General features: G+C 48.8%; 1 protein-coding gene across 3 annotated transcripts in view; it reads left to right on the forward strand.

Annotated features, from left to right (window-relative positions):
* The window catches only part of LOC139230015 (serine/threonine-protein phosphatase 6 regulatory subunit 3-like), a 115,857-nt gene that overhangs the window by 61,121 nt on the left and 29,152 nt on the right, over positions 1–25,584 (forward strand). For all 3 annotated transcript variants that reach the window (XM_070861736.1, XM_070861738.1, XM_070861735.1), the window contains exons 12-20: positions 2,452–2,567; positions 3,910–3,995; positions 5,601–5,690; positions 7,105–7,202; positions 9,314–9,371; positions 10,760–10,893; positions 14,160–14,278; positions 15,516–15,672; positions 22,447–22,559. In XM_070861736.1, coding sequence (XP_070717837.1) covers positions 2,452–2,567; positions 3,910–3,995; positions 5,601–5,690; positions 7,105–7,202; positions 9,314–9,371; positions 10,760–10,893; positions 14,160–14,278; positions 15,516–15,672; positions 22,447–22,559 — 971 coding nt within the window. The remainder of the gene's footprint in view (positions 1–2,451; positions 2,568–3,909; positions 3,996–5,600; positions 5,691–7,104; positions 7,203–9,313; positions 9,372–10,759; positions 10,894–14,159; positions 14,279–15,515; positions 15,673–22,446; positions 22,560–25,584) is intronic.

Consider the following 25,584-nt stretch of genomic DNA (forward strand, 5'->3'; position numbering starts at 1 on the left):
TGCTCCTGTCTTTAACTTCTCTCCCTTGTTCCTCAGTGTAAGAACATAAGAAATAGGAGCAGGAGTTGGCCATTCGGCCCCTCAAGCCTGCTCTGCCATTCAGTGAGATCATGGCTGAACTTCTACCTCAACTCCACTTTCCTGCACTATCCCCATATCCCTTAATATCCAAAAATCATTAATATAATACTCAGGAGTCCGTTGGTTTAATGGTTTGGAATGGCCCACGTCCCTATTCATCGGGAAGCAAGATAAGTTGCCGTCTTGAGCGACTTTTTCCCTGGCTTCTGATTACTGAACATGGCCACGGCATGTTGGCTGGTTGCATTGCCAGTCTCAGCCTGCGAGTGGTATCGGAGATAACTGAGCAGCGGTGAAAATATCAAATCACTGACTTTTTTTTCAAATGTGTAAACATAAGTAAACATGCAAATTCTCAGAAGAAGTAATAATTAATGGCCCTTGCACCTGTTTTGTGAGGAAAGCTAAAAATAGAGCCGTAAGGGAAACATTATCTATCACATTCAGTCCCACCTCTGTACAGATGGAATCGTACTTCAACGATACAAATCTAGAAAGTACTCTGTGCGCGTCCGTGTTCCATGGAGTGAATTGTGAAGCAGTAACTGTTACTTTGAGCCCTGTGACCGATAGATAAGCTGCTCAAGTCTGAATTCCTGCACCCCCCTGTCCATTCAGGATTCTTTCATTATTTCCCCGCCCCCCCCCCCAGTTCTTCTCTTCTCCACATGGAATCCTAACTCGAATCCTACAACTTGCACCTAGTCTCGCTCACCCATCACCCCCTGTGCTCGCTGGCCTACATTGGCTCCCGGTTGAGCGATGCCTCGATTGCAAAATTCTCATCCTTATTTATAAATCCCTCCATGGCCCTCGCCCCTCCCTATCTCTGTAATCTCCTTCAACCCCATAACCCCCCCCCCCCCCCCCCCGAGATGTCTGCGCTCCTCAAACTCTGCCCCCCTGAGCATCCCTGATTATAATCGCTCAACCATCGGTGGCCGTGCCTTCTGTTGCCTGAGCCCTAAGCTCTGGAACTCCCTCCCTAAACCTCTCCGCCTCGCTACCTCTCTTTCCTCCTTAAAGACGCTCCGTAAAACCTACCTCTGTGACCAAGCTGGTCACCTGTCCTAATTTCTTCTTATGTGGCTCGGTGTCAAATATTTTGTCTCCTAATACTCCTGTGAAGTGCCTTGTGATGTTTCACTACATTAAAGGCGCTATATAAATACAAGTTGTTGGAGCACAGAAGGAGGCCATTCCAGCCTGGGCCAGTTCTTTGAAAGAGCTATTTAATTAATCCCACTCCCCTGCACTTTTCCCATAGTCCTACAATTTTTTCCTTTTCACATATATATCCAATTTGTTGTTGAAAGTTTCTATTGAATCTGCTTCCTCTACCTTTTCAGGCAGCGCATTCCAGATCATCATAACTTCATAAAGATTTCCCCTCCTCTCCCACTGGTTCATTTGCCAGTTATTTTAAATCTCTGGTTACCGACCCTCTTGCAACTGAAAGCAGTTTCTCCCAATCTACTCTATCAAAGCCTTGCATGATTTTGAACACCTCTATTAAATCTCCCCTCAGCCTTCTCTGCTCTGAGGAAGACAACCCCAGCGTCTCCAGTCTCATCACATAACTGAAGTCCCTCATCGCGGTGCAATTCTAGTACATCTCCACTGCTCCCTCTCCAAGACCTTGATATCCTTCAGTCCTTTTCTGAAAGTACTGACTCTTCCAGGGGTGCAGTTCTTGGCAATCACCTGAAATTCACTGGCCTGCAGCACAAGCTATTAATGCATTGTAGTAGGAACAGCCTTTTATTCCAATGTTCTCCCCACATCTCCTGAAGGTGTTCAGTGATGCTGGAGTACAGTTCCAGGGCCTGTTGCCCATTCTGGAACTGTACTTTAGCATCGGTGAATACCTTCAGGAGATGTGGGGAGAACATTCGAATAAAAGGCTCTTCCTGTTGCAAAGCATTAATACCTTCAGATCAGCCGTGATCTTATTAAATGGCGGAGCAGGCTCGAGGGGCCGAATGGCCTACTCCTGCTCCTATTTCTTATGTTCTTTCCGTGTGAGCCCAGACATTGGGTAATAATGAGGAGTCGTGCCTTCACAGCTGAACCTGTTCCTGCCCTGCTGAACACCTAGCGATGGGTGTCACTCGGTGGTGAATAAGAGTGGAGCCCAGGGCTTCTTTACCCCTCCAGAGCCCAGAACAATTGGAGCACTCCCAACTGCTGGCCATGCCCAGACCAGCCACCTCGGTACAGACCAGGACCTGGGACTTTCTGCTCTGTGGTTTGGCGCTGCACTAGTTGCCTCTCCCGTTCACCATGGGAAGGAACTGAGATTTTTTTTGTTGCTTATTAAAAGTGTTTGCGCCTCAAGAGTCTGGCTAACCTCCCGATTTTCTCTCTCAGGTCAGAAGGTGGCAGGCGGAAAGGCTACATGGGTCATTTAACAAGAATAGCAAATGCCATGGCACAGAATTCAGAAAATGGTCCTAACCACATTTCAATAGCACAGCTGATTAAAGGTAAATTGTTATTTAGCCAAAAGGATGGGGGCGGTTTATAACCCTACTCGCTCAGCAGAAACTTGGCGGGTGGGTTAGTTAAAATCGCCCCTGGGCTCTGACCTGTCCAAAAGCTGCCACGATCGCAACATCTGCAATTTTAACCTGCGCTCCTGAGCGGACAGACGCCCGGAACCAGCAGGGTCCTTCCTTACAGATGCATGTTGCGGCCCGATGACATCATTGAGACCAGACTGTAATTTTAACTCGGGCCAGAGAGGGGAATCCACTTGGCGTTAAAATCAGGGCCTTAAAGACGCACCATTAATATCTGACTGATTCATCTCGGTGAATACAAACCTGCTCTGTACTTTTCACTCAAAAATGTCTTATATCGACCCAGCTATCAGGTTAGAATGGAGCTGATTGCTTTATTATAAAATAGGGATAATTATTCAGGATTGAAAACAGTCATCTCTATTGTCCATCCCTGAGTTTTAGCATCACGAGCACCTCCTGGAAAGGTCAGTTTCTCCGGAGAGGGATACCTTGGTGTCACATAGTGCTTCTGACATGTGACGAGATCACTGAAAGGTAATCACCAGAATTAAATAATGAGAGGTAATCTCATTGAAGCATATAAAATTCTTACAGGGCTTGACAGGGTAGATGCAGGGAGGCTGTTTCCCCCTGGCTGGGGAGTCTAGAACCAGGGGTCACAGTCTCAGATTAAAGGGGTCGGCCATTTAGGACTGAGATGAAGAGAAATTTCTTCACTCAGGGTGGTGAATCTTGAGTTCTCTATCCCAGAGGGCTGTGGAGGCTCAGTCGTTGAGTATATTCAAGGCTGAGATCGATAGATTTTTGGATACTCAGGGAATCAAGGGATATGGGAATTGTGCAGGAAGGTGGAGCTGAGGTAGAAGATCAGCCATGATCTTATTGAATGGCGGAGCAGGCTCGAGGGGCCGTATGGGCTATTCCTGCTCCTAATTCTTGTGTTCTTGTATTAACTGCATATTTGAGCATTGGGTGTCCATGTGACTAATGCTGAAACTGATAAAAGTTGCAAATTGCTCACGATGGCCAAGGGATTAAATACCAAGGGTTGCTGGTTACCCTCGGTAAGGATGAGAATAAGAAGGGATTTTAGGGGTACATTTTCTTAAAGGTGACAGGCTTGTTGGTTTAATATATCAAGCAAAATCATGAAAGAAAACCGGTTCAAAGGACATTTTGATGAGTTTCTTAAGAGAGGGGCGTTTAAAGGAGGCGGAGCTGGGAGTGTTTCCCTGACCCTGGATTCTGGTGGCAACTAATAGTGGGCAGAGTTAACGTAGCTGACATTATGCCTTTGTTGCAGAACTGCCAGACGAAGAGCGGGAGCGGTGGGAAAAGTTTGTGCTGGGATCACTCTCTGACATGAACAAGAAAAACACGGTTGATTTGGTAAGTTAGAATTGTGATCGGAAGCCACTGGCGCGTGTCCCATCATTGCTGCCTCTTTTTGCCTGAAGATTATCACAGGTTTTAACATCGCCAAAGTTACCTGGGATGGGGAGGATTGCCTAAGAGGCGAGATTGAGCAGACTAGGCCTATGTTCCCTCGAGTTTAGAAGAATGAGAGATGGTCTCATTGAAACATCTAAAATTCTTAAAGGGGCTTGGCAGGTTAGATGCTGGAGGATGTTTCCCCCGGGCTGGGGAGACTCGAACTATGGGTCACAGTCTCAGAATAATGGGTCGGCCATTTAGGACTGAGACAAGAAATTTCTTCACTCAAAAGGTGGCTGTGGATACTTAGTCGTTGAGTATATTTAAGACAGGGAGATAGATTTGTGGATACTGAGGGAACTAAGGGATACGGGGATAGTGCGGGAAGGTGCCGTTCAAGTAGAAGATCAGCCGTGATCTTATTGAATGGCGGAGCAGGCTCGATGGCCGACTCCTCCTATTTCTTAAGTTCCTGTGTTCCACAAGAATTGTTTCTTTGCCAACTTTCTGCCCACTTTTCCTGAAAGCGCCAACCTGACGGGATTCAGCAGCAGAGGCACTGGCAACCCTCCACCACCTCCACCACCTCAACCACGTGAACATCCTTGATGTGTGAACCCAGACAGTGTCACCAAGCCATTCCATGGAGAGAATTGCAGGCCATTGCGTCTACATATAGGCACTTTCCAGCCAGGTCACTGGATCATAATCAGGCACATGAACCCTAGCTACCCACATTACAACACTGACTACACTCCAAAAGTACTTCATTGGCTGTAAAGTGCTTTGAAACGTCCAGTGGTCGTGAAAGGCGCTATATAAATGCAAGTCTTTCTTTCTTGCTTCTATTTTATAGTCCCCACGGATCAAACATAAGTTGATATCAAAGTAAGCTTTGCATTAACATTAAGGGATGGAAATTAATTTTGGCCTGTTTTTGGACCTGAAATGGAACGGGTTGGGTGGAACATGCCAGAGACTCACCCAAAATTGGATCTCTGGCACCATCAGCATATTGCCAGCGAGCTGTGGGGGCCAATTGGGTGTCCAGAGGCAGCACGCTGGTCCCACAAGGATGAAGTTGGGTCAGCTGAGCAGCAGGCCTCGGGGAGGTCCTGGGAGTGGGGGAGAGGTGGATGGGGAAGGAGGGCCGAGGAGGTGGTCAGGGGGCGACCGGCCGGAGGTGCAGGGTGTGCGTGTGCACGCCACGCGCCATATTAAAGGCGTAAAACGGGCGTGGTGTCCACGAATTTCTGTCAACATTTCTTCAGTCGGTCTTTGCTGCTTTCGATCACACAGTGAGGAGGTGTAACTCTCACGTTGTCAGCGTTTCCTTCTGTGTTTGCCTCCCATGGTTTGAGTGTCCTTCTCCCTGACATTGGGAGTAGCTTCAGGCATTCACTACCTTTGGAACTCTCGCACTGTGAGTCGTTACAACAGTCTTGTGGTTTTAGAACGGAGGGCTTTCGAGGCTATTTAATATGCTGATATGTTTTGGTGTTCCAACTAGCTTTGCTGCATTGGCTTTGCTGTAAGTAATGTTTGATGTTTGTGGCTCAGGTAAATATGCGGAACCTGCACTCCTCAAGTGATGACGACGAGAATGATCTGAAAGAGTTCAGCTTCCCGCAAGAGGCCGTTCTACAGCAGGTGAGAACTGGGTGACTGAAAATACTGGATTATATCTCTCTCTCTCTTTCTCCTTTTTCTCTCTCCTCTTTTTCTCTCTCTCTCTCTCTCCCTCTCTCCTTTTTCTCTTTGCTCGCTCTCCTTTTTCTCATTGGTTATCTCTCCCTCTCCCTCACATCCCCAGCCCTCTTCTCTCTCTCCCCCGCCCCCCCCCCCCCCTCCCCTGAACCCAAGCACCCCCAATCATTTTAAGGTTCTGCTGGTGTCGTGGCCTACTGCGGCACTGAGCCATAAGGACAGGAAGGTCTGCGGTTCGATGCCCGGTCTGTACTGATTTAGTTGTTCTCAACTCTTAATACATCCGCTGAGCTACAATTCGCCGCGGTGCCCCTGGGCTACGCTCGATGCCATCGGTGACTGCTGAACGGTTGGGTGGACACTGGATCGGGCTCTGATGTGATGCCTCCAGAGTTGAACAGCACGCTCACATTCCCTGCCTCGGCTCACACATGACGATTGACCACTTGATAGCGTGCTATGATTCCCACGAAAGCCCAGCAAGCGTAAACAACCTTCAGGCCATGAGAGGGGAAAAAAACAATAGGAAATACTATTTTGTGTTATACAAATAACTTGAGCTCCAGACGGGTGAATTTTTGGCTCCACAGGTTTCCTTGAGCCCTGTCCAGTCCACATGGTTGTTCGAATACTCGAGAAATGAGATGTATTGATGGAGTAGGTGGCCTCACTATCAACTTTGATACTCCATAGAGACAGGATGGGTAGTGAGACAAGTGGTTCAATTCGGAATTGATTCGCAGTAATTTCAGTGTGAAACATAGAAAATAGGTGCAGGAGTAGGCCATTCGGCCCTTCGAGCCTGCACCGCCATTCAATAAGATCATGGCTGATCATTCCCTCAGTACCCCTTTCCTGCTTTCTCTCCATGCCCCTTGATCCCCTTAGCCATAAGGGTCATATCTAACTCCCTCTTGAATATATCCAATGAACTGGCATCAGCAACTCTCTGTGGCAGGGAATTCCACAGGTTAACAACTCTCTGAGTGAAGAAGTTTCTCCTCATCTCAGTCCTAAAAGGCCTACCCCTTATCCTAAGCCTCAGATCCATACAGGAGGGCAGGTATTACTAGAGCCCTGTACACCATGAGTTTGGTGGTAGATTTGAGGGCCCGGTCTTCAAACACTTTTCCTCAGACGGCCGAAGGCTGCGCTGGCGCAGTTCAAGCATAACCTCCCTGCTCTTGTATTCTGTGCATCCGCTAATAAAGGCAAGTATTCCGTATGCCTTCGTAACTTGCTGTTGGTTGCCTCTATTCTGTTATTCTCATTGGCGAGTCTGTGATTGCCTCTGTATTTTGGTGTCTACGACTGTCTCTCGTCCATTGATGAATGTATCACTGTTGTGTTCTTTCAGGCATTCTCCGACTATCAGATTCAACAGATGACCTCCACCTTTATCGACCAGTTTGGCTTCAATGACGAGGAGTTTGCGGAGCAGGAGGAAAGTGTGAAGTGAGTTCTGTTCGCTGGTGGTATCACTGTTTTCACAAGAGGGAAACCCGGGTTTAGAATTGGGCAGCTTACAGCTGGAAAAGGGCTCGTTGGTGTTCGAAGAAGCAGATTGGAAGTCCAGCACTGCCGAATGGGCAGGTAGAGTAAAATGGTGGCTAAAAGAATGACTTGGATTTATATAGCGCCTCTCACAACCACTGGACATCCCAAAACGCTTTACAGCCAATGATGTACTTTTGGAGTGCAGTCGCTGTTGTAATGTGGGAAATGCGGCAGCCAATTTGTGCACAGCAAGCTCCCACAAACGGCAATGTGATAATGACCAGATAATCTGTTTTTGTTATGTTGATTGAGGGATAAATATTGGCCCAGGACACCGGAGATAACTCCCTCTGCTCTTCTTCGAAATAGTGCCACGGGGTCATTTACCTCCACCTGAGAGAGCAGACGGGGCCCTCAGTTTAACGTCTCATCCGAAAGACGGCACCTCCGACAGTGCAGCACTCCCTCAGCACTGCACTGGGAGTGCCAGCCTAGATTTCTGTGCTCAAGCCCCTGGAGTGGGACTTGAACCCACAACCTTCTGACTCAGAGGCGAGGGTGCTGCCCACTGAACCACGGCTGACACCTTAAGGTGCTGCTTGGCAGCCAGTTACAGAGGTCGTTTAGAGGTTACCTCTTTCAGGGAGTGGTATGGGGGGAAAAAGACAGGTTAAATAATATATTAAAGATAGTCTGTGCAAGTGGCTTATTGGAATCTTAAGAAATGGGGATAGTGTTTTTTTTTTTAAATGTTTTAAATGTGTTCTCTCCCCATACGCTTCTGCAGATGCTAACTCATGCTAGCATTGACTTTGAAACACTATGCATGTGCAAATCTCTCGTTCAGCTATTTTTAATTATCCACAATATAAATGGGGCAAATCCGACAGCAAGGGAGCTACCACGTACCACAGAGCCCCTTCCAGTGCAAATGATTCTGCAGTCCAAATTTGTCCTTCTCTTGCACACCATGTCCAGGGATGGACCAGTGCAGAAGAGACATAAACACGATGATTGCCGCGGGCGAGAAGCTTTAGTTGTTCGGAAAGATGAGAGGAACTGGAGCTCTTTTTTTTTAAATGAAGAAATTTTCAGAGGATATCTGGAGATGTTCAGATATGAGGGGGTTGATGAGGTAAACCGCGACAAACCGTTTCCACTGGTCAGTGAGTTGGCAGCATAAATTTAAGATCAGCAAAAGAAAAGAAAGACTTGGATTTGTATAGCGTCTTTCACGACCACCGGACGTCTCAAAGCGCTTTACAGTCAATTTATGTACCTTTTTTTGGAGTGTTGTCACTGTTGTAATGTTGGAAACACAGCCGCCAGCTTGCGCATATCAAACAGCACTGTGATAATGACCAGATAATCTGTTTTTGTTATGTTGATCGAGGGATAAATAAACTGGGGAGAACTCCCCTACTCCTCTTCGAGATAGTGCCATGGGATCTTTTACATCCACCTGAGAGAACGGACGGGGCCTCGGTTTAACGGCTCATCCGAAAGACGGCGCCTCCGACATTGCAGCACTCCCTCAGCACTGCACTGGGAGTGTCAGCCTGGATTTGTGTGCTTTAGTCTCTGGAGTGGGACTTGACTCAGAGGCGAGACTGCTGCCCACTGAGCCACGGCCAACAGTGAACGACAAAGGGAGAGCTTCGAATAATTTTTTTATGCAGTGTAGCGGGGACATGGGAGGCCCGAGCAGAAACATAGAATCCATAATTGAAAAGGAAATGGGTTAATATTTTGAAATAAGTTGTAAAAAGGGATATGGGGAAAGGGCAGGGCAATAAACCCTTAACCTCTGACCTCACAGGCACAGTGGACAAAGGGCCTCCTCCTGTGCTGTGAAACTCTGCGATTATATGACTTTCCAGTGGTGCATATTTGGAGTCACCATTAAGGAGTCACGTGGTTTCTGTTTCCCCATCTCTCCTTGCCGTCAAAGGTTTAAGAAATTATTTTTTTTACCTGAGGGTAACTTTTCTTGTGTAGAGCCAACAAGGGCCACTTCCCCTTTCCAACAAAGATAAATATTGACGATTTGTTTCCTATTCGGTTAACAGTTCCCCATTTGAGAGAGCAGCCAACATCAGCTTTGTGTTTGACGCCAACAGTGACAGTGTGAGTATAGCCTATGCTTCATGCTGCTTTAATCGTGACACCGCTCAGATACTGCGCGCACATCTCTGGCCCAGGTTTTCTGCGTTCAGACCAGGAAGAATTCGAGTTTTTCCAAGAGACAGAATCGAGAGAGAATCTGAGGTTATTTTTACCAACATGGAAAAAATGAGAGAAGTTATGGTGAAATCAGACTTCAATGATCCCTAATTGTACAGTGCTTTCCCCAATTGTCTTCTGGCCCTGAATTGTACTTGTCTGATGTTTGTGTTTCTCTATAATTTAAGAAGGGAAACAGTTCCCCCCCCCTTTCCATCCTCTCATACTCTGCAACACTGACTGATGCTGGGGTACAATTCTGCAAGTGCCATTAGCCCTTCTGTAACTGGGACAAATGGACACTGTTTGTATGCAAGCCCAGTCAATGAGTGGCATTGGGGCCATTCAACCATGGCGGTATCGTAGCCTAGCCAAGCCAAGCGTCCGTCTGCATGTATTTTCTGACTGGCGTCACTGGATGGCGATCAAGAGCAAAAACCCAAGGTGGTTTATCTCCTGCTTTCATAATCCGTGTAGCCGTCAGGTTAAGCTGCCACCCTAACTTGGCACATACTGAAGATTAAACCCAGGAGCCTTCTAGGTCTGTATGGCTGTCTTTGCCCGCTGATTCACCAGCGGGGCAAGCCAGAGGACTTTGCTGTCCTGCTGTGTATGGCCAGCACGAAAGATGTGGCACATGAAATGCATTACACTGTTTCAATCAACAGCGAATTCATTTATCCACATGAAATGTTTTATTAAGAAAAAAACTGACGGGGGTCAGATTCCTATTTTTGGACCTGTCACAGAAGTTGCCAATAGTCACTGCTTATGTCCCAATTTAGAAAGAAAGACTTGCATTTAAACAGCGCCTTTCACGACCACCGGACGTCTCTTAGCGCTTTACAGCCAATAAAGGATTTAGGAGTGTAGTCACTGTTGTAACGTGGGAAATGCAGCAACAAACTTGTGCACAGCAAGCTCCCACAAACAGCAAGGTGTTAATGACCAGATAATCTGTTTTTATTATGTTGATTGAGGGATAAATCGGGACACCGGCGATAACCGCCTTGCTCTTCAACGAAATAGTACCACGGGATCTTTTACGTCCACCTGAGAGAGTAGACGAGGTCTGGGTTTAACCCCTCATCCGAAAGACGGCACCTTCGACAGTGTAACGCTCCCTCAGCACTGCACTGGACTGTCAGCCTAGATTTTTGTGCTCAAGTTCCTGGAGTGTGACTTGAACCCACGACCTTCTGACTCCGAGGGGAGCGTGCTACCCACGGAATAAACATTTCAAAACTCGGATGCAAGTGTAAATTTCTTCTTGTCTTTTCTTTGCTTCTCAGCCGAACACAAATTTGTTCGAGGAGTGTTGGAAGGAGCGAATACGACAGTTCAATGACGACGAAGGCTCCGACGAGGACGATATCTGGCAAGAAAAGGAGCTGCGCTTCGCAACGGATGCACCACGTGCACCCAGGTACGGGACAGGGTTTGTCCGAGAGAGATTTCTTGCCCTCCTTTCCTGGTGCAGTTCCGCAAGCTCTGGCAACCTTTTGGTAAACTCACTAAACTCCCATGTGTCTACATAAGAAATAGGAGCAGAAGTAGTCCATTCAGTAAGATCACGGCTGATCGTTGACCTCAACTCTACTTTCCCGCCCAATCCCCACATCCTTCGATTCCCTTAGACTCCAATAATCTGTTGATCTCAGCCTTGAATATATTCCGAGACTCAGCAGCCACAGCCCTCTGGGGCAGCGAATTCCAAAGATTCACAACCCTCTTGAGAGAAGAAATTCCTCCTCAAAGAACATAAGAAATAGGAATAGGAGTAGGCCATACGGCCCCACGAGCCTGCTCCGCCATTTAATAAGGTCGTAGCTGATCTGATCATGGACTCAGCTCCACTTCCCCGCCCGCTCCCCATAACCCCATATCCCCTGATCGTTTAAGAAACGTCTATTTCTGTCTTAAATGTATTTAATGTCCCAGCTTCCACAACTCTCTGAGGCAGCAAATTCCACAGATTTACAACCCTCTGAGAGAAGAGATTTCTCCTCATCTCTGCTTTAAATGGGCGGCCCCTTATTCTAAGATTATGCCCCCTAGTTCTAGTCTCCCCCATCAGTGGAAACATCCTCTCTGCATCCACCTTGTCAAACCCCCTCATAATCTTATACGTTTCGATAAGATCACCCCTCATTCTTCTGAATTCTAATGAGTAGAGGCCCAACCTATTCAACCTTTCCTCATAAGTTAACTCCCTCATCCCCGGAATCAACCTAGTGAACCTTCTCTGGACTGCCTCCAAAGCAAGTATATCCTTTCGTAAATATGGAAACCAAAACTGCACGCAGTATTCCAGGTGTGGCCTCACCAATACCTTATATAGCTGTAGCAAGACTTCCCTGCTTTTATACTCCATCCCCTTTGCAATAAAGGTCAAGATACCATTGGCCTTCCTGATCTTTTGCTGTACCTGCATACTATCCTTTTGTGTTTCATGCACAAGTACCCCCCGGTCCCGCTGTACTGCAGCACTTTGCAATCTTTCTCCATTTAAATAATAACTTGCTCTTTTGATTATTTTTTCTGCCAAAGTGCATGACTTTACGACATTATACTCCATCTGCCAAATTTTTGCCCGCTCACTTAGCCTGTCAATGTACTTTTGCAGATTTTTTGTGTCCTCCTCACACATTGCTTTGTATCGTCAGCAAACGTGGCTACGTTACACTCAGTCCCTTCTTCCAAGTCATTAATATAGATTGTAAATAGTTGGGGTCCCAGCACTGATCCCTGCGGCACCCCACTAGTTACTGGTTGCCAACCAGAGAATGAACCATTTATCCCGACTCTCTGTTCTCTGTTAGTTAGCCAATCCTCTATCCATGCTAATATATTACCCTCAACCCATCTTGGCCTTAAATGGCCGATTCTTATCCTGAGACTGTGCCCCCTAGTTCTAGACACTCCAGCCAGGGGGAAACAACCTCTCAGCCTCTTCCCTGTCAATCCCCCTCAGAATCTTGTATGTTTCAATGAGATCACCTCTCATTCTATCTTGCTGCGGAATTGAGTCTTGGCCAAGCCCGACCCTATGCTCGCCCGATATTCTCTGGCACTTTCGAGTGTGGTTACAACACCTTGCATTTATATAGTGCCTTTAATGTAGTAAAACGTCCCATGGCGCTTCACAGGAGTGTCATAAAACAAAATTTGACACCGAGCCACGTAAGGAGATATTGGGGCAGATGACCAGCTTGGTCAAAGAGGTAGGTTTTAAGGAACGTCTTAAAGGAAGAAAGAGAGGCGGGGAGGTTTAGGAAGGTAATTCCAGAGCTTGGAACCCAGACAGCTGAAGGCATGGCCGCCAATAGTGGAGCGATTAAAATCAGGGATGTTCAAGAGGCTAGAATTGAAGGAGCGTAGAGATCTGAGAGTTTTGGGCTGGAGGAGATTACAACAACAACTTGTATTTATGTAGCGCCTTTAACATAGTAAAACGTCCCACGGTGTTTCACAGCAGTGTTATAAGACAAAACAAATAAATTTGACACCGAGCTGCACAAGAAGTAATTAAGGCAGATGACCAAAAGCTTGGTCAAAGAGGTAGGTTCTAAAGAGCGTCTTAAAGGAGGGTGGAGGGGTTTAGGGAGGGAGTTCCAAAGCTTAGGGCCTAGGCAACAGAAGGTACAGCCACCAATGATGCAGCGATTATAATCAGGGATTTTAAGAGGCCAGATTTGGGGGAGCACAGATATCTTGGGTTGGGGGTGCGGGTTGTGGGGCTGGAGGAGATTGGAGATGGGGAGGGGGCGAGGTCATGGAGGGATTTGAAAACCAGGATGAGAATTTTAAAATCGAGGCTTTGCTTAACCGGGAGCCAATGTAGGTCAGCGAGCACAGGGGAGGTAGGTGAATGAGACCTGGCGCGAGTTAGGCCACGAACATAGAAAATAGTTGCAGGAATAGGCCATTTGGCCCTTCGAGCCTGTACCACCATTCAATAAGATCATGGCTGATCATGCAACTTCAGTACCCCTTTCCTGCTTTCTCTCCATACCCCTTGATCCCTTTAGCAGTAAGGGTCACATCTAACTCCCATTTGAATATATCTAACCAAATGGCCTCAACAACTTTCTGCGGTAGAGAATTCCACAGGTTCACAATTCTGAGTGAAGAAGTTTCTCCTCATCTCGGTCCTAAATGGCATGCCTCTTATCCTTAGACTGTGTCCTCTGGTTCTGGACTTCCCCAACATCGGGAACATTCTTCCTGCATCTAACCTGTCCAATCCCATCAGAATTTTATGTTTCTAAGCGATCCCCTCTCATTCTTCTAAATTCCAGTGAATACAAGCCTAGTCGATCCAGTCTTTCTTCATATGTCAGTCCTGCCCAGGAAAGTTTTGGATGATCTCAGGTTTGCAAAGGGTCGAACGCGGGAGGCTAGCCAGGTTACTGGGCATCGATCAGTGATGGCAAGCCTGGCTGATTGCCCCCATCTTCCCCCAGCACAGGGCACTGCACAATTGACAAGATACCCCAACTCCACCCAGAGATCCACCTTGGTCTTTGGCTCCACTCCACACACGGCAGAGTATTTGCCATCTGTTTGAGCCATCTGGGCAGCGGAATCCAAACATTTATCAGCGGTTAATGCTCCATTGCTACAGCCTGAAACAGCACAAAATGGCCCACATAAATACAACATGTATGTGTGTGTGTGTGTGTATTGCAGAAGTTCTGGCAGTACAGACAGTGAAGAAAGCCGAGACTCTGAAGAGGACGATGATGAAGAAGGTGGACAGAGCACAATAAAGCCCACAGACGAGAAGATGGAGGTCGATCCAAATAAAGGTGAGCGAATGGCGAAGTTTTGATCCGTTTACATTGGAGTTTGCCAGATTATTGTTCAAGGCAACAAGCTCCCGTCTGCAATAAAAACGGAAAATGCTGGAGATACTCAGCGGGTCAGGCAGCATCTGTGCTGCGAGAGGCAGAGTTAACGTTTCAGGTCGATGACCTTTCGTCAGAACTGGAAAAGTTAGAGCTGTAACAGGTTTTAAGCAAATGCAGAGGCAGGGAAAGAGGGTGGGGTGGGGGGCAAGAAAGACTTGCATTTATATAGCGCCTTTCACGATCACCGGACATTTCAAAGCGCTTTACAGCCAATTAAGTACTTTTGGAGTGTAGTCACTGCTGAAATGTGGGGAAAGGAGGACAGAACAAAAGGGAAGGTCTGTAATGGGGTGGAAGGCAGGAGAGATTAGAGAGACAAAAGGTGTGAGGCAAAAGGACAAGTAAGGATGGGTCTAGATAAGCTATCAGTAGGAATGGCAGAATCATCAACCGCCCAATGAAGGCAGAGACTTTGCGGTGGGAATATATAGTTAGTGTGAGGATGCCTAACTGAACTGTAAACTAGCACTAATCGTGATCACCTTGTATTATATGTAGAGGAATGAGTGAGCGAGACCGAGTAATTGTGCTGTTGAGTTGAAACTCTTTCATCTCTTTCACCTTGTGTCTGCTTCAAAAACCCTCGGGCTGGGTCTAGGCTGTTGGGACACAGAGTAAAGCACCCTCCGCAGTGTTAGCTTGGCTCAGTCGGTAGCACTCTGAGGTCAGACGGTTCACTTCCAGCACATCATCTAAGCTGATACTTACAGGCAGTTCAGAGGGAGTGCTGCATTGTCAGGAGCGACATTTTCCATAACTGAGCCCAACACTACCCTCAACCTTACACACAGACATATTCAATAAGTGTGCTTTTTTTATTTAATTGGGTTGTCAGGAAAGTACTAGTGTAAAGTCAGATATATTTCATGAAGCTATTATAGATACAGATATATATTCTTACATTAATTTTATAAAGCTACTTTACGTACATTCGCATATTCTATGAAGCCATTGTAGGATTATGAGCTGCCATAGTGAGATCGGGGGCAGTTGTACTACCCTGGCCACTGCCGCACTTAACTCGGCAGAGACGAGGGATTGAGCATGGAATCCCTGCTGGTTCAGTTAGACACTGCTTTCAATTTGTGTGCAATGGTCGATCTGTTACTATTGAAGTGTCCCATTTGCTCCTCAGAAGCCGGTTGGACTGCGAACTTCGACAACGTACCGATGCCAAACACGAGCGACGGCCCAGGTGCTGGATTTAGCGCGTGGGACAGCACCGAACCAACCACATCGCCACCGCCAATAGAAGGATGGGCAGTGTTTGCCAGCTTTGCCTCCCAGGCAGGGTAAGCAACATAACTCAAAAGAAGCAAATATCGTCGTTTCAATTAAGAACATAAGAAATAGGAGCAGGAGTCGACCATTGGCCCCTCGAGCCTGCTCCGCCATTCACTAAGATCATGGCTGATCTGATCATGGACTCAGCTCCACTTCCCCACCCGCTCCCCAGAATCCTTGACTCCCTTATCGTTCAATGTCCCAGCCACCACAGCTCTCTGGGGCAGAGAATTCCACAGAATCACGACCCTCTGAGAGAAGAAATTCCTCCTCATCTCAGTTCTAAATGGGCGGGCCCTTATTCTGAAACTGTGCCCCCTAGTTCTAGATTCCCCCACGAGGGAAATATCCTCCCTGCATCTACTTTGTTGAGCTCCCGCAGTATCTTATATATTTCAACAAGATCACCTCTCATTCTTCTAAACTGCAATGAGTATATATAGGCCCAACCTGCTCAACCTTTCAGCATCAGTCAACCTTTCTTCATCAACCTCTTCATCTCAAGAATCAACCTAGTGAACCTTCTCTAAACTGCTTCCGATGCAAGTATATCCTTCCTTAAATAAGGAGCCCAAAACTGTACACAGTACTCTAGGTATGATCTCACCAATACCCTGTACAGTTGTAGCAGGACTTCCCTGTTTTTATACTCCATCCCCCTTATAATAAAGGCCATTGTTTTCCCTTTTCTTCTGTGTCTCCACCTAATTGAGGGCACTGACTCACGCTGAGATGCAGTGACCCTGGTGCCTAATGGTTGTTCTTTATATGTGAGCCCGGATCGTATCCTTGGGTTGATTGACTGTGGAGGGCATCAGAGCAACACCGAATCCTGCCTCTCCATCCCCCCCACCCCCACAAAGTCTACACATACACTTTCCAACTAGGTAAAGGCTGAACCAGCTGACACACACTTTCATCCCGTCAACTGCTAAGGTTAGCACAGACTGGAGATCTAACCCAACCTTGTAGTCTGTAAGTCCCAGAGCTGTACCCAGTCGATGTCTTTATGCCCCAAGCCTTTGGTTGAGCTCCTGGAAAAGAAAATTTTCTTGACGAATGGTGAGGTGGCGCATTGCATTGCACAATGCCGAATAATTGAGCTGAGTCTCCGACCCCATAGAATCTCCCATCACCAAGACTGCCTGCTTCTATCTCCTGTCTCCGTCGCTGCCCCAACACACCTGCTGCTGAAACCCTTATTCATGCCGTTGTTGCTTCCAGACTCGAGTACTCCAATGCTCTCATGTCCAGCCTCCCATCTCCATAAACATAAGCTCTTCCAAAACTCTACAGCCTGTAACCGAACTCTCACGCTCCTGTTCACCATCACACCTGTGCTTGCTGGCCTACATTAGTCCCTGTCCATTAACGTTTTGATTTTTAAAAAATCTCCTCGTTTTCAAATCCCTGTATGGCCTTGATCCTATCCGACCTATGGAACCGCTTCCAGAGGTAGGATAGGATCCTACAACCCACTGACTCTGCATTCCTCCAACTCTGGCCTCTTGTACATCCCACGCTTCCTATACTCCACCATTGGCAGCCATGCCTTCCCTCCCTCCCCGAAGCGACCTTCCCTCCCTCCCCGACACCAACCTTCCCTCCCTCCCTCCCCGAACCAACCTTGCCTCCCTCCCTCCCCGAACCAACCTTCCCTCCCTCCCTCCCCGAACCAACCTTCCCTCCCTCCCTCCCCGAACCAACCTTCCCTCCCTCCCTCCCCGAACCAACCTTCCCTCCCTCCCTCCCCGAACCAACCTTCCCTCCCTCCCTCCCCGAACCAACCTTCCCTCCCTCCCTCCCCGAACCAACCTTCCCTGCCTCCCTCCCCGAACCAACCTTCCCTCCCTCCCTCCCCGAACCAAGCTTCCCTCCCTCCCCGACACCAACCTTCCCTCCCTCCCTCCCCGACACCAACCTTCCCTCCCTCCCTCCCCGACACCAACCTTCCCTCCCTCCCTCCCCGACACCAACCTTCCCTCCCTCCCTCCCCGACACCAACCTTCCCTCCCTCCCTCCCCGACACCAACCTTCCCTCCCTCCCTCCCTCCCCGACACCAACCTTCCCTCCCTCCCTCCCTCCCCGACACCAACCTTCCCTCCCTCCCTCCCTCCCTCCCCGACACCAACCCTCCCTCCCTCCCTCCCTCCCTGACACCAACCTTCCCTCCCTCCCTCCCCGACACCAACCTTCCCTCCCTCCCTCCCCGACACCAACCTTCCCTCCCTCCCTCCCCGACACCAACCTTCCCTCCCTCCCTCCCCGACACCAACCTTCCCTCCCTCCCTCCCCGACACCAACCTTCCCTCCCTCCCTCCCTCCCTCCCCGACACCAACCTTCCCTCCCTCCCTCCCCGACACCAACCTTCCCTCCCTCCCTCCCCGACACCAACCTTCCCTCCCTCCCTCCCCGACACCAACCTTCCCTCCCTCCCTCCCCGACACCAACCTTCCCTCCCTCCCTCCCCGACACCAACCTTCCCTCCCTCCCTCCCTCCCCGACACCAACCTTCCCTCCCTCCCTCCCTCCCTCCCCGACACCAACCTTCCCTCCCTCCCTCCCCGACACCAACCTTCCCTCCCTCCCTCCCTCCCTCCCCGACACCAACCTTCCCTCCCTCCCTCCCCGACACCAACCTTCCCTCCCTCCCTCCCCGACACCAACCTTCCCTCCCTCCCTCCCCGACACCAACCTTCCCTCCCTCCCTCCCCGACACCAACCTTCCCTCCCTCCCTCCCCGACACCAACCTTCCCTCCCTCCCTCCCCGACACCAACCTTCCCTCCCTCCCTCCCCGACACCAACCTTCCCTCCCTCCCTCCCCGACACCAACCTTCCCTCCCTCCCTCCCTCCCCAACACCAACCTTCCCTCCCTCCCTCCCTCCCTCCCCGACACCAACCTTCCCTCCCTCCCTCCCCGACACCAACCTTCCCTCCCTCCCTCCCCGACACCAACCTTCCCTCCCTCCCTCCCTCCCTCCCTCCCCGACACCAACCTTCCCTCCCTCCCTCCCTCCCTCCCCGACACCAACCTTCCCTCCCTCCCTCCCCGACACCAACCTTCCCTCCCTCTCTCCCTCCCCGACACCAACCTTCCCTCCCTCCCCGACACCAACCTTCCCTCTCTCCCTCCCTCCCCGACACCAACCTTCCCTCCCTCCCTCCCTGAACCAACCTTCCCTCCCTCCCTCCCCGAACCAACCTTCCCTCCCTCCCCGAACCGACCTTCCCTCCCTCCCTCCCCGAACCGACCTTCCCTCCCTCCCTCCCCGACACCAACCTTCCCTCCCTCCCTCCCCGACACCAACCTTCCCTCCCTCCCTCCCCGACACCAACCTTCCCTCCCTCCCTCCCTCCCCGACACCAACCTTCCCTCCCTCCCTCCCTCCCCGACACCAACCTTCCCTCCCTCCCTCCCTCCCTCCCCGACACCAACCTTCCCTCCCCAACACCAACCTTCCCTCCCTCCCTCCCTCCCTCCCCGACACCAACCTTCCCTCCCTCCCCGACACCAACCTTCCCTCCCTCCCTCCCTCCCTGACACCAACCTTCCCTCCCTCCCTCCCTCCCCGACACCAACCTTCCCTCCCTCCCTCCCTCCCTCCCCGACACCAACCATGCCTCCCTCCCTCCCTCCCCTTCACCTCTCTCCTCCTTAAAACTGCTTACATCTGCCCTAATGTCTCCTCCTTTGGTTCAATTTAATCTTTGCCTGATTATGCTGCTGTAGATCGCCTTGGGACATATTACTACAATGCTCACTGATCTACATTGGCTCCCAGTTAATCATCACCCCTGTGTTCGCTGATCTACATTGGCTCCCGGTTAAGCAACGCCTCGATTTTAAAATTCTCAACCTTATTTTCAAATCCCTCCATGGCCCTCGCCCCTCCCTATCTCCGTAATCTCCTCCAGCCCCACAACCCCCCGAGATGTCTGCACTCCTCTAATTCTGCCCTCTTGAGCATCCCTGATTATAATCGCTCCCCCATCGGTGGTTGTGCCTTCTGTTGCCTGGGCCCCAAGCTCTGGAACGCCCTCCCTAAACCTCTCCGCCTCTCTACCTCTCTTTCCTCCAAGTCACGCCTTAAATCCTACCTCTTTGACCTGCTCTAATTTTTTAAGTGACTCAGTGTCAAATTTTTCTCTCATAATACTCCTGTGAAGGGCCTTGGGACATTTCATTACGTTAAAGATGCTATATAAATACAAGTTATTAAAGGTGCTATATAAATGAAATTTGTTAACGGGACTTGTATTCGGTCTGGGGTATGCTGTTCTGTGGGGAGGGAGGGGAAACTGGAGGAGTCTGTCGACCCTGTCTTAATCTTATACACACCTTGCAACCAGCACAAGTGACCTTGGCAGAACAGCACAATTTAAGAGCAGGATACTGATTGCAATACACACAGATGGGGTTGTTGGCGCACCATATAAGTTGGACAGACGCAAAGAAAATGATTAACTAGCGGACTGGGGAAGCTGATACGAGGGGACATTGTCTCAGAATAAGGGGCCGCCTATTTAAATGTGAGATGAGGAGGACTTCCTTCTCTCGGGGTTGTAAATCTGGGTCATTGAATATATTTAAGGCGGAGATAGACAGATTTTTGAGCAATAAGCGATTGAAGAGTTATGGGGAGCGGGCAGGGAAGTGGAGCTGAGTCCATGATTGGATCAGCCATGATCTTATTGAATGGCGGAGCAGGCTCGAGGGGCCAAATGGCCTACTCCTGCTCGTATTTCTTATTTTATTATGTTGATATCTCAAATTATGCAAGGTGGACTTTGAAAATGCCTTGGCAGTAAATAACCCGTGGAATTCTATGTTTAATAAAATGGATATCTGCAGAATGGGCCAGGGGAGAAAGGCCAATTGTAGAGCTGCAACAGGCTTGAATGCTCCTGAGCTATGACGGGGAATAGAATAGTCAAATCAGGGTGTTGGTTCCTGATCACTGTTCACTAACCTCTCCTGGAAAGTGCGCTTGTGTGGATGCTAGGTTGAGACTGGGAGTGGGTCAGATACATAGAAACATAGAAAATAGGTGCAGGAGTAGGCCATTCGGCCCTTCGAGCCTGCACCACCATTCAATATGATCATGGCTGATCATTCCCTCAGTACCCCTTTCCTGCTTTCTCTCCATACCCCTTGATCCCCTTAGCTGTAAGGGCCATATCTAACTCCCTCTTGAATATTTCCAATGAACTGGCATCAAGAACTCTCTGCGGCAGGGAATTCCACAGGTTAACAACTCTCTGAGTGAAGAAGTTTCTCCTCATCTCAGTCCTAAATGACCTACCCCTTATCCTAAGACTATGTCCACTGGTTCTGGACTTCCCCAACATCGGGAACATTCTACCTGCATCTATCCTGTCCGGTCCCGTCAGAATCTTATGTTTCTATGAGATCCTTTCTCATCCTTCTAAACTCCAGTGAATACAGGCCCAGTTGATCCAGTCTCTCCTCATATGTCAGTCCAGCCATCCCGGGAATCAGTCTGGTGAACCTTCGCTGCACTCCCTCAATAGCAAGAACGTCCTTCCTCAGATTAGGAGACCAACTGAACACAATATTCCAGGTGAGGCCTCACCAAGACCCTGTACAGCTGCAGTAAGACCTCCCTGCTCCTATACTCAAATCCCCTAGCTATGAAGGCCAACATATCATTTGCCGCCTTCACCGCCTGCTGTACCTGCATGCCAACTTTCAATGACTGATGAACCATGACACCCAGGTCTCGTTGCACCTCCCCTTTTCCTAATCTGTCACCATTCAGAAAATATTCTGCCTTCCTGTTTTTGCCACCAAAGTGGATAACCTCACAATTATCCACATTATACTGCATCTGCCACGCGTTAGCCCACTCACCTAACCTGTCCAAGTCACCTTGCAGGGGGGGGGGAATGTTTGGGACTTGTGCAAGATGAGACGAGAAACTTAACTAAAGGCGGGGTGTGTGGGTATTTCTTTCTGGGATGCGCGGCTCCTTTTAACGGGCTTGCGCGGGACCTCCAGACATCCGCAGCTCAGCAGCTCAATGGCCGCATTGTGTGTGGACACCGACTGGTTTAAAAACAAAAAGCGGGGACAGGGTGGGCCTGAGACCATGCCAGTCTTAAGCGGATTGAGGCATTACTTCAATAGCCCAGGGTCAACTATGTCCATCCGTCCGTCTGAAGGGGGTGGGGGAGAGAAAGAAAGACTTGGATTTATATAGCGCCTTTCACGACCACTGGACGTCTCAAAGCGCTTTACAGCCAATGAAGTACTTTTGAAGTGTGGTCACTTGTAATGTGGGAAACGCGACAGCCTATTTGCGCACAGCAAGATCCCATAAACAGCTATGCGATAACCACCAGATAATTTGTTTTTTTGTTATGTTGATTGAGGGATAAATATTGGCCTCAGGACACCGGGGATAACTCCCCTGCTCTTCTTCGAACTAGTGCCCTGAGATATTTTACATCCACCTGAGAGAGCAGACGGAGCCTCGGTTTAACGTCTCATTTGAAAGACAGCACCTCTGACAGTGCAGCACTCCCTCAGCACTGCACTGGGAGTGTCAGCCTGGATTTATGTGCACAAGTCCCTGGGGTGGGACTTGAACCCACAACCTCCTGACTCAGAGGCAAGAGTGCGGCCCACAGAGCCACGGCTAACACTCGAGCTTTAGAATAAAGTGCCAATGGGAGCCCCAAAAGGAATTTTGAGGAGAAGCGGCAGCGGTTGTGCCCAATCCAACCGTCAGTTAATTGGTGTGCGATTCCTTTCAGCCCCTCTGGACGCTTGCGAACAAACTCTCCTGTGTCTATGGAAACAAATTCTGCCCCTGTGGATGAGCTTCAGAGTAGCGGTGATGGACACAGCAAAACATCAGTAGAAGCAAGTGAGTATTGTGCGGCGATCTTCACTGCTGCCTGGTTCAAGATCACACACTAACCGAGAATGCCCCCCGAACCAAATCGGACCCTTTTCTTAACCATTGCAGAGAATTCCAGTGGAGCACGACCACATCCCCATTCGGTCGTCTTCCATATCGGATAGCTAGAAACGTGGACAGCGGCAGACCGGGGGGTGGGGGGGGGTGCACCCTCTTCCTTGAAATGTGCGGGAAGTTGCATAGGAACAGGAGGGGGCCATTCAGCCCCTCGGGCCTGTTTCGCCATTCAGTGAGATCGTGACTGATCTGTATCTTAACTCCACCTGCCCGCCTTGGTTCCACAATCCTTAATACCCTTAATACAAACATCTAGCAATCTCTGTTTTGAAGGTTTCACTTGACTTCCAGCCTTGTTAGATTTTTGGGAGGGGGGGAGGGGAGAGTGTTCCAGATTTCCACAACCTTTTGTGTGACGACGTGCTTCCTGACATCACCCCTTAATGGCCTAGCTCTCACTTTACGATTACGCCCCCCACTTGTTCTGGACTTTCCCCCCAACCAGAGGAACTAGAGTTGATAGAGGGAAACTTGAGTCATCTTAACCGCCTCAATTAAATCGCCCTTTTATCTTCTATAGTCAAGGCAATAAAAGCTTTGTCTGTGCAACCTGTCCTAATTTAACCCAGTTTGCACAGTTTTATTCTGCTTTCTTATGCAAACACGTTTGTTACCGAGTCTGTTGTGGAGCATTCATTCCTCTGACTGCACTGTAATTGCCCTCGGCTACACGTCCGTGGCTCTTCCTGTGCCACAAGTCGGAAGGTGAATCTCTTTGATTTCCGCACTGATCACTTTAAACTGCCCTGGGAACAGCCGAGTGTGAGTGTGGTGAAAGTGGCACTGTTTCAGTACTTTGTGTTTTAATTTTGCTGTCTCAAAGAAAACGCTCGAAAAATGCGCCACCAATTAATTGTTGTTTTGGATACGGTACTGCTGCAAATGGCAACGCCACTTGTGCTCAAATATGTAAATAATACTTCAGGTTTGGGTGGAGCTTTGCATCCAGTTTGTGTCATATTATCCTTCGCCTACTAACCTTTCTTAAAAAAAATATATATATATATATATATAGACACACATAGATATAAGTGCAAGATTTGAACACTGCACCCATATCCATGGAGACGCTTCTAAGCACCCCTCTCGTGCTCCCAAATAGGACCTATAAAGAATGCTATTCCTGACACAATTTCACTCCAGCCGCACTAATAGGAAGGAACACAGAATCATAGAACGGTTACAACACAGAAGGAGGCCATTCGGCCTGTCGAGCCCGTGCCGGCTCTCTGCAAGAGCACTTCAGCCAGTCCCACTCCCCCGCCCTTTCCCCGTAGCCCTGCAATTTTTTTTGCTTCAGGTACTTATCCGACTCCCTTTCGAAAGCCGCGATTGAGTCTGCCTCCACCAACCTCTCAGGCAGCGCATTCCAGATCCTAACCACTCGCTGCGTAAAAAAGTTTTTCCTCATGTCGCCTTTTGGTTCTTCTGCCAATCACCTTAAATCTGTGTCCTCTGGTTCTCGACCCTTCCACCAACGGGAACAATTTCTCTCTCTCCAGTCTGTCTAGACCCCTCATGATTTTGAACACCTCTATCATACCTCCACTCAACCTTCTCTGCTCTAAGGAGAACAACCCCAGCTTCTCCAGTCTAGAAGGAGCAGGAGAAGGTAATTCGGCCCCTCGGGCCTCTCTGCCATGGCAGATCTTTGACCTAATTCCTTTTTCTTTAATACCTTTTGGTTGACAAAAATCTACTCCACCGTAATCTCATGTTCTTTTTACCTTGTCTTTTTGTTGTTTTCTTTCTTTCTCTCCATCAGTACCACTAGCAATGCTCCTCCAAGCTTTATTCTCTTTCCAAAGAAAGAACTTGAATTTATATAGCGCCGTTTAGGACCTTGGGGCGTCCCAAAGTGGTTTACAGCCAATGAAGTACTTTTGTAGCCACAGTTGTGGGCCGTACCTTTTATACTCTTTTTCAAATCTCCGCGTTGACAGCAACACTCATCGCACCAGACCCTACTCTCACTTATTCTTTCGCAGCTCTTCAAAATTCTGCAACTCCGGCATTACTATGCTTCCTGCAATCGACGGACTTTTAAGACATAAGAAATAGGAGCAGGAGAAAGCCATTTGGCCCCTCGAGCCTGCTCCATGGCCTTGTCCTAAACCCTAGCTCTCCCACTACTCGAGGTCCCAGCTGACTGCTGCATTATACAAACTCTCAATTCAGAGTGATGCCTGTTCATTCTCAAAACAGGGAGACTGTAGGATACAAGTGAGCGAGATCACACACCTGCTGAGATTTTCTCATACATCTTATCTGGGAGTTCGAAAGAAGTATTTTTTTATTCGTTCATGGGTTGTGTGCGTCGCTGGCAAGGCCGGCATTTATTGCCCATCCCTAATTGCCCCTTGAGAAGGTGGTGGTGAGCCGCCGCCTTGAACGGCTGCAGTCCCGTGTGGTGAAGGTGCTCCCACAGTGCTGTTAGGGAGGGAGTTCCAGGATTTTGACCCAGCGACGATGAAGGAACGACCGGTATATTTCCACATCAGGACGGTGTGTGACATGGAGGGGAACTTGCAGGTGGTGGTGTTCCCATGCTCCTGCTGCCCTGGTCCTTCTAGGTAGTAGAGGTTTGGACATGTATTCAAATCTTACGCATATACAGCACGCGTGTGTGTGTATGTATTTATATAATATATATATTATATGTGTATATATTTTTTTTTTTAAAAGGGTAATAGAAAGGAGAGTATGTCAAGAACTGGACTTCTCCAACTGGAAAGCTCCACCCAAACTGGAAGTGATATATGGGCATAAATGTACCTATTTGCAGCATCACCTTATTTCGAAACGGCGAGCAGTGGTGCAATTTTCTAGCTTTTGCCTTGAGGCGATACAAGGAATACACAATTAAAAGTAATAACAATTGGGTTTTGGGCGACAATCACACTCACAGCTTCTT

The sequence above is a fragment of the Pristiophorus japonicus genome, chromosome 19, assembly GCF_044704955.1.
Source record: "Pristiophorus japonicus isolate sPriJap1 chromosome 19, sPriJap1.hap1, whole genome shotgun sequence".
NCBI lineage: Eukaryota > Metazoa > Chordata > Chondrichthyes > Pristiophoridae > Pristiophorus > Pristiophorus japonicus.